The 9,362-nt window shown below is 35.6% G+C and overlaps 2 protein-coding genes across 2 annotated transcripts; both read right to left on the minus strand.

Moving 5' to 3' along the window:
- Window positions 1-5,191: 5,191 nt before the first annotated feature.
- LOC149031701 (uncharacterized) lies at window positions 5,192-7,288 on the minus strand. Its single transcript, XM_089175101.1, has 2 exons — window positions 6,985-7,288; window positions 5,192-6,818 (listed from the first exon to the last, which is right to left on the minus strand). Exons 1-2 carry the CDS (start codon window positions 7,152-7,154, stop codon window positions 6,152-6,154), a joined length of 837 nt encoding a protein of 278 aa, XP_089031227.1. The 5' UTR covers window positions 7,155-7,288; the 3' UTR covers window positions 5,192-6,151.
- LOC149031702 (uncharacterized) lies at window positions 5,457-6,044 on the minus strand. Its single transcript, XM_089175109.1, has one exon. The coding sequence runs from the start codon at window positions 6,042-6,044 to the stop codon at window positions 5,457-5,459; it is 588 nt and encodes a 195-aa protein (XP_089031235.1).
- Window positions 7,289-9,362: the final 2,074 nt, after the last annotated feature.

A 9,362-nucleotide genomic window follows, 5' to 3' on the forward strand; every position in this document is an offset into this window, starting at 1 on the left:
ACTCGAGTTAAATTGTTGGTTTTAACGCATATCTCTCCGCTATCGTTCTAGTGCGCCGAGAAAAAACTTGGGCCGGAGGAAACAAAACGTAGTAATGCTTGGTACGCAACGTGTTAAAGAGATTTAGTGTTTCAATTAACCTGCAGGCTATATTAGTTGTTGGTGTAGTGAAACCTGCAAACATGAAGAAATTTGTAACCTTACTATGAATGACATAAAAGTGATTGACGCTTCAACAATTCTAATTGAATTGAAGTTTACGAAAACTAAAATCACTCGTTCATTCACAGTTAGTGGTGATTTCTGTCAAATATTGCAGAAATATATATCTTCTCAGCCTAAAAGTTACACCAACAATCGTTTATTTTTGAAATATACAAATGGTCAATGATGTTACAATAAGCCGATAGGGATAAATAGAATTAGATCAATTCCTAAAATCATCGCTGAATATTTAAAGTTACCTGATCCTGAACTCTATACAGGTCATACATTCCGACGAACTTCAGCGACACTATTAGCAAATGCGGGTGCTGACTAAACAACATTAAAACGCCATGGAGGGTGGAAATCAAATAGTGTCGCTAAAGGTTACATCTCGATGATTCTTTAAAAAATAAACTAAAGAGAGCAAATCAAATATATCAGGATATAAATCTGAACAAAGAAAATAAACCGATAACAATGACTATAGGGACCGAGCCCTAACTGTAGAGGCAGCACACCTGTCGGAAGTGGCGCGCTCTGGTGTTTAATAAAAGCAAAACACGGGTAAAAAGTATGATAATAGCTTATGTATTTTTTTGTTAATAATGGAAAAAATAATAAAATATGGTTTTCAACCAATAAGAAATACACTTATTCGAGGTCAAAACGACATAAAAGGTAAAAAATTATATGAGTCTGGACATGTTTTTAATGTGGTTGAGAAAAAATTATTAAATGGTCTAGTAACCATAACCGCTGATGTTGTTGCTCAGACAAGTGTGTCTAAAACATATAATGTTAACACATTGTACGCCGGCCCCGCGAAAACGCGGAATTCGAAGTCTATCGCTTGAGCGCCGCCCCCGCGAAAACGCGGGTTTCGAGGTCTGTCGTTTTAGAGCCGGCTCTGCGATAATGCAACATTCTTTTTTTTGGTGATTTGTTTGCTGTCGTCATGACTACGCCGATCGTCATTTTTTATTACGTCGAAACAAAATGTATACGATGGTTCAGGAACAAGTACAAACAAGAGTCATTCTTGAGTATCGTGTTCCGTAGCCAGTACATCCTTCATAGCTTTACGCTTTTAGTTGAACAGCATAATAAGCCTTCTTATTCTGTGCATTTTTACCCCTCTAATATGAGTGAATTTACTGACTATATTGCTGATCCTCTATCAGATTATTCAATACAATCAGAAGATTCTGATATAGGGGTCGAGGACAGTGACAGTGATGTGATGCCAAAAGAAGATCAAGAGCTGCTCCATTACAGTATTCCAGTGATTCCGATGATCTAAGTGATAGTGAAATGTTTACAGAATCACCTAGTTACATCGAATCATGGTCGGATGTTGATAAAGCTCCTAATGTACCAGATTTTATTGCGCAATCTGGTCCAAAAGTCCTTCCTGCCAATAAGCAAAGCATAAAAGAAATTGTGGAAATGTTTATTGGCAATGATTTATTTCAATTGATGGTAAATGAATCAAACATCTATTATCACCAAAATAAGGATAAGATGTGTAAGGGTAAAAAAATGCCTAAGTGGAATGATGTTTCTCTGGCCGACATGAAGAAATTTCTTGGTTTGATTATATTGATGGGCCAAGTAAAGAAAGATCGAAAAGATGATTACTGGTCCTCAGAGTTTTATGCCAAAACACCATCGTTCTCCACGGTAATGTCGCGTAACAGATTTCGCCAAATTTGGGACACATGGCATTTTTCAAATAATCTTACAACACCTGGTTCTAATAAGCTCGAGAAGATTCAGCCGATACTAAGTTATTTATTAGATAAATTTAAATCAGTATACACGCCTAAAAAAGAGCTTTCGCTTGACGAATCCATCATTCCATGGCGTGGAAAATTGTCTATAAAAACGTACAATCCAGCAAAAATAGTAAAGTATGGCCTACTTTGTCGTATGTTATGTGAAGCTAGAAGTGGATATATTTGAAACTTGGAAATATACTGTGCGAACGGCAAAAAACTAGACCAAACTATAATGTCGTTGCTCGATATAAATATAGGTTTGGGATATCATGTATACATGGATAATAACTATAACAGTATTCGTACCGCAGAATTGCTTCTGAAAAATATCACACGAGTTTGCGGTACAATGAGAGTAAATAGAGGTGTTCCAGAATCTATGAAGCATATCAGTTTAAAAACTGGAGATTATACATTTAAAAGAAAAAATGAAATTTTAGTACAGGCATGGAAGCCAAAACGCAAAATCGTATACATAGTTTCTACAATACATTCGGGAGAACTAACAAACACAAAAAAAGTACATTGGAAAACAAAACAAGAAATTATAAACCCTCAATCGGTCATAGATTATAACAAATATATGATGGGCGTAGATTTGGCCGATCAGTTTTTATCATATTTTTCCATTATGAGGAAAACCGTGAAATGGACAAAAAAAACAGTTTTGTTTCTTTTAAACTGCGCATTGTTCAATGCATATAGATTATATGTTGAGTTCAATGGTAACACTATAAAATATCAGAAATTTTTACATGCTGTTGCACTTTTATGGATTGAAGAATATACAAGTACTCAAGATGTATCGAATGTTCGTGGCGAACAATCTTCGGTATTAGTTCCTACACCTCGCACATCAAAATATGATCACCATCAGAGACTATCGGGTGATATGAAGAAGCACAACGTTACTCGAATTATTGGATCTGGGAACAAAAACCGATATGTACGACGTCCATGCAAAGTTTGCTCAGCTAGCAAAAAAAGAAGCGAGAGTAGCTTTATGTGTTCTCTTTGCCAAGTACCTTTACATCTTGGAAAATGTTTTGAACAATACCATACATCCCTTAAATACTAATATTTTTCTTTGTGTTTATATTATTGTTTGGGAATTAATCTGCCCAATCAGAATGCTCAACAGTTGTCGCTAAATGCAGACTCGCCATAACTCATCTCGGCGGTGAAAAAGCGCCGTGACGCCGGCTTCTGAGGCAGTCATCTCTTTGTCATCGCATATACAACACGCGTCTTCTCATTTTTAGTTCACGTCGACTCGTTCCATTCACACGTGTTTTCTCGGCTTTGTCTACGTCTTCTCACTAAGTCATAGGTTCGGTGGGATTAATATAATCCTCATCGTTCGATTCAAAAGTGATTAATATAATCACGCCGTCTCAGAATCCACTCAGTATAACATTATCAGTGAAAGTTCGGAACGTAGTCCGTTCAACGGCCACTCAGTTTAAATCTTAACCGACACGCGGTGTACTCGTACGCATTTTTAATAAATCTGACCACTCACTGCAATTGCTCGGCGTTCTACTCATTAAACCTACTCATTTCCTCAACAATTATATATATATATGTAATAATCAATCATCAAATAAAACAGGTGTATTTTTTTATAATTATAAATTAAATTTGTTTATTTTGCTTCTATTTTTCATTATCGTTAAATTGCATATAACGAATATGCAAACCAAATTTAGTGTTTTACAATAATGTATAAAATTTTAAATATTTTCTTCACCTATTCATTGGTCGTCAACAAGCGAATCATGCCGGCGCCCACGCTTTAGACGGTTGACACGGTGCCGGCGCTCAGACTTTGAATGGCTCAGATGCCACCGGCGTACAATGTGTTAAAATTACAGTAAGTATTGACATCTACCTTTTTTTAAACTTTATTACATAATTAAAAAATATAAAAAATAATGTTAATCAGAAAATTTTTGTTTTTAGCTAGATGATCAGCGCAATACAAGTAATGCTGTGTGTACGTGCAAAGCCGGATTAGCTGGCAAATGTAAACATATTTGTGCTGTCGTTTATTACGCAAACTCACCAGATTATGCTGATTCAAAAACAAACCATGGTCAAGAATGGGGAAAACCATCTCGTCGCCAGCTCTTGGAGTATGAAAAAGGAGTAAAAATAAGTAAACTATTTACTCCACCTCCTTACACCGATAAGAATCCGAAAGTGGTACCATTAAAGTTGGAATCACTCGTCTTTCCAGAGGACATGTCCAGGTGTCCTCTTTATACAATGATAAACGTAGATAAAAGAGATGAGAGTAAAATTATTGCAGCTGAATCACTTGCTGCTTTAGTAAAAGTAAATGATAAGCGTGATGTAGAAACAAAGGTGAATAACGTTATCCAGGAAGTGATTCAGCTGCAATTGGTGAATAAGATTTATTCTCGAGAAAATTTAGTAGCAAGTGATGTTTATGAGTTTTATTTGAAAGAAGTGAGTTGTGATAGTACGAAAATTATCAATGTTTGCATTAAAACTATTCTCCAGTCTAAGATGGACGAGTGGTACAAACAGCGTATCTTCCGAATAACAGCAAGTAATGGTCATAAGTTAAAAGGGGATCGTTTTGATATTGAAAAAGCAATCCCTAACCTATTAACACCAAGTAAAGCTGAGACACAAGCCATGGCGTATGGTAAGAAAATGGAAAGTGTAGCTCTAAAAGAATACAAAAAGCTTGTGGACCAAAATTTCGAAATTGTTCAAGTCGGTGTGGTCGTTAACATTAATCAACCCTGGTTATGCTGCTCGCCGGATGCTATTTTGATTTATGGTTCTGCTATTTAGCAAAAAAATTAGTAGAAATAAAGTGTCCTTATACGTGCAAGAAGATACCTATATATGATGCTGAGAATGGAAAATGTAATGTGCAATATTTAAAATCAGATGAAAATGGATTACACCTGAGTACAACTCATTCCATTTACACTCAGATACAACTGCAAATGTATGTTACAAATATCGCTTTATGTGATTTATTCGTATACTCATCTCGGGGCTGTGTTTTGATAACAATTGCTCGTGATGAAATTTTTTTAAGTACGGTAGTTCCTAAACTAGAAAAATTTTACTTTAAGCATTACGTTCAAAGAGTATTTATTGAGTATAATACAAGTGAATGAAGTACAAACATACTAGTAAACAGTTATATAATAATTTGTTTTAATATTTTGATATTGATCATAGTTTATGTATCAGAGTTTAATAAAAATTATATTTAATTACAATTATGGATTTCGTTTTATCCTCTAAATTTACAATTACTTATTTTTACAATTTAATCATATTTTTTTATCATTCTATTTCTGATTTTTCTTGTTTAAACAGGGGCTTTTGAATATTTATGATAGCACATATGACAAAAACAATTTCATCAACATGAGGCAAAAGTGACACTGGTACTTTGGAAAGAATATTAAAGTCTTTTATTCGTTAATTCACTCTTTCAATGTGTATTCTCACTGAAGCAATATTGTAAGTTTCATCAACTTCCTCAGGTGTAAATTGATTTTTGTTGCAAAACGGAGGCATAATAAAAATCGCATTTTTCTCTTGCACTGTTGTTTGTATTTGCGGGAAACCTTTATCTGCCAGCACAACATCACCAGGTTCAATTAAATCTATTAGACCACACTCATTTGTGATAAAACAATCACCAGCACGACCACCATAACACTTTGACAGAAAACTTATAAATCCACTTGGAGTACACTCTACTAAAAATTTCATTGTGTGATGATGCTTGTAATCTGAATACATTAAAACTCGATGTTTAACTGCTGGTGGAACTTCTGTGTTTACTTCGGTGCAGTCAATGATAACACGAGTGTCTGGATAATGTAGCTTAAATGATTTAGGTAAAGTTGCTTGAACAGCGGCTTTAGATGGCCAGAATATAAAATTTTTCAATAGAATATTTAACTGTTGCAAATTCTTTACGAATATTTTATTTACAGTAATCCGATGAATATTAAATAAGACAGAAATCGCAGTAAATGTCAAACCGGTTTTCAGCTTCATTAACGTAATTAATAATTTTGTTTTTTTGTCAATGCCAGAACGTTTACATTCTGGGAGTTGATTCAAAAGCCATAGAAAGATAGATAATGTAACACCTGTTAAGCTACTCATAGTTTCATTACTTGTAATAGATGAAAATCCATGGAACCCTTTGCAATGAGATTGTACAGACTCGAAATTGATTGGATCGCAACTGGAATCTTGAACATTTTTTTCATAGGCGGCATCGAAGTTTCACACATTTTATCTGCAGTTTTTTTTACAGATATATTAACTTGGACTGCTGCAGTATTAATACCATCATGATTATTCATATTACAAAAAAAATAAGTACAATTATCAGTTGAAATATCAGGAATGAATTCCTCAGTTTGACAAGTAATACTTCGATAGGCTGGGGGAGAAACATTCATAACATTCACGTCCCTATCACAGCTGTCCTCAGTTTCTGTTATCATTTCTCCTGCGTCTTGCTTCACTTCAATGTCACTTGAATTATTATTATTATCTTCAATAGAATTATTGCTGTTTATACTACTGTTGATACTGTCAGTTAATATTGATTCCTTGACGTTCATTTCCTTATTTAATTGACGTGTTCTTGACCGTTCAAATCGTTGTAGACGTTGAATGGAATTTCTTGTGTTTTCTTTTCCAGGAAAAATCGAAGGAACATAAGATGGGTGATATAAGTTGTCTGATTTACTATTATTTATAAAATGAGCACTACAAATTTTTGTATGTTGATTTGGCTCCCATTTTTTCGGATTTTTACTAAAAAAAAAACAACGAAATCTTAAGGTTAAATTTATACTATTATATAAATTTTAATTTAATTGTTATATGGAACTTTTTATTCAAATGAAATACTACTCGGTTTGATTTTGTAATATTTAAATTACTATGCCACTGCTGTTGATAATTATAATTTCTTACTTACACATAATTTTTTACTGCATTTATCCACTTTATACGTTTATCATCCTTCCATGAGGCACCACATTTACTCGAGGGAAAACAATAAAATTTCACTGGCATATCGACTTGCCACTTATGACGAGATTTTTCTGTGCATCCTTTGATACAACAAGATTTTCCTGATCGAGACATTTCGATTAATTTTTCAATATTTATTTAAACAACATTAACTAAATTGAAAATAACGTGTTGTTGCTTTACTTTGATTACCCGTTTATTGCACATTTCTGTTACCAGTTGGCGTGACAGTCTAGCGGCTTGGTCCCTATTGATAATGCTAATCATAACGATGATTCATTAATGAACATGAACGTAACCTAGAACAAAATGTATCAGTTGTGTTAACTCAAGTAGAAAAAAAAATAGTCGATGAAAGTGTTGATTTGTCATCAATAATTAATATACCTAATAAAAATATGAATTTTACATTTAATTACTGTGCGGTTGATTTTCATTTAGATGCTAAGCAATAATATTATTTTTGTTCTATTATCAGTAATTAGGATCTAAATTTGAAATAATAAACATAAAATTATATGAAAATGAGTTTGAAACTTTATTTAAAATGTAACCCTATTCTATATGCTAACAACAGGTCTGGGATTTACGAGCGCGATGCGTACTACCCCGACCCTGGCTCTCGGGGCCCTGCTCAACATTTTACCTCTGCACATTGTAGCGGAGGAGAGAGCTAGAAGCGCAGCCTTCAGGCTGCTGGTCAGCCGGAGTAAGAAACGGGCCACCTACGGGCACTCGTCGATCCTGGCAAGAACGGGGAATTTCGAGGAAGTCAGCCACCTCGGGGTCTACTGGTGCCTAAAGGAGTACCATTTCTAGCACAACTATGAGGTCTTTTCCCTGACAAACAGTCATGGGCAGTGGACCTAAATCATATATTGGCATCCGCGGGGCCCGTCTCGTACACGGATGAGGCTAAAGCGGGTTCCCACGCGGAAGCAGAGGTCTGGTCTGGAGGGCCTAGGACTTAAGGGTCCTACACCCTAACCGGTACCGCCTCTGTTCTCCAGACGGAGCTGTATGCTATTCGGGCCTGTGCCCGCAGTATCCTGGAAAAGGGGTACTATGGCAAGCATATTTACATCTTTAGTGACAGCCGCACCGCGCTTAAACTTGTACACAGCACCGTGGTCAAGTCAGGGCTTGTCAAGGACTGTATCGACTTGTTGACATAGCTAGGAAGTGTCAACAGAGTTAAGTTTCTCTTGGTGCCGGGTCACAGTGGCGTTCAGGGTAACGAAAGGACTACCACTATGATAGGTTTTTCCCCGCAAGTCGCCCGGGCACAATGGTCCAGAGACTGAGAGAGCCCGGGTTAACAATCCTCACGTAAAAAAAAAACCTTTTATGGATTGATTAAAATTTTTGCGAACTAATGTAGTTAAACTAATTACAATATTTTTTTGTAAATGAATAATTTCCGTTTATTTAACTTTGAAAGCAGTCGTTACAAAAAATATTGTCGATACATATGTTTCAAATAAGGATTTTACAGAGCTTAATTGAGACACTCGTCAGAAGAAACGGCGCGTTTACGAGACCGAGTACACAGATTACCCCCACGAACCGTTAGGCGCGTTAGTAAACGCGCCGTTTCTTAGGCTCGTGTCTCAATTTTGAAGCCTTGTGAATGCCTTACTTCCCACAAATATATCGGAAATTCTATTTTAATACCAATTATAATTAATAATGTATTATAAACATAACATTTGTTCAATAACATTAACATAATAATTCAGTATTATAAAAATATTTAACAGAAATTGTTTAGGTTTCCTCTGCCCAAGCAGAGCTCGCGACAGTTGTCGCTCTATGCGGACTCGCCATGACTCATCACGGCGGTTGAAGAATTGCCGTGACGCCGGCTTCTCGGGCAGCTATCTTATAGTTCTCTCAGTCTTCGTATACAACACACGTGTCTTCTCGTTTAAAGAAAAAGTCCTTTCATAAGAAATAAGTGTCGGTGTGATTAATAGAATCATCATCGCTCGGCTCATTTCTGATTAATATAATAAGGCCTGCTCAAGTCTTCTCACAGTGTAAATACGAAAAGTTAATTGTTCAACGGCCACTCATTTGAATTCTCGTAACCGACACGCGGTGTACGCTACATTTGAATAAATCTGACTAATCCATGCAAATGCTCGGCGTCCATATCATTTAAGCCTGCTCATTTCCCAAACAGATAATCAATACTAAGAGAAATAACAAAATATAAGGTTTATCGTCTACGGAGAGTTCGAAACTGAACTGAATGAAAAAACTGCACGAGTTAAACAACTTGCATAATAAGCATTCAATGTACAAATGAGCAAACATACA

The sequence above is a fragment of the Polistes dominula genome, unplaced genomic scaffold, assembly GCF_049000335.1.
Source record: "Polistes dominula isolate Pdom_NZ unplaced genomic scaffold, Pdom_raw_medaka contig_327, whole genome shotgun sequence".
NCBI classification, from domain to species: domain Eukaryota; kingdom Metazoa; phylum Arthropoda; class Insecta; order Hymenoptera; family Vespidae; genus Polistes; species Polistes dominula.

Excerpts from the sequence above, each read along its gene's own strand:
- LOC149031702 (XM_089175109.1), bottom strand. The coding sequence starts at position 6,044 with ATGAAGCTGAAAACCGGTTTGACATTTACTGCGATTTCTGTCTTATTT.
- LOC149031701 (XM_089175101.1), bottom strand. The coding sequence starts at position 7,154 with ATGTCTCGATCAGGAAAATCTTGTTGTATCAAAGGATGCACAGAAAAA. Across the intron at positions 6,819-6,984 it reads AATGCAGTAAAAAATTATGT|TAAAAATCCGAAAAAATGGG; the intron begins GTAAGTAAGAAA and ends TTTTTTTTTTAG.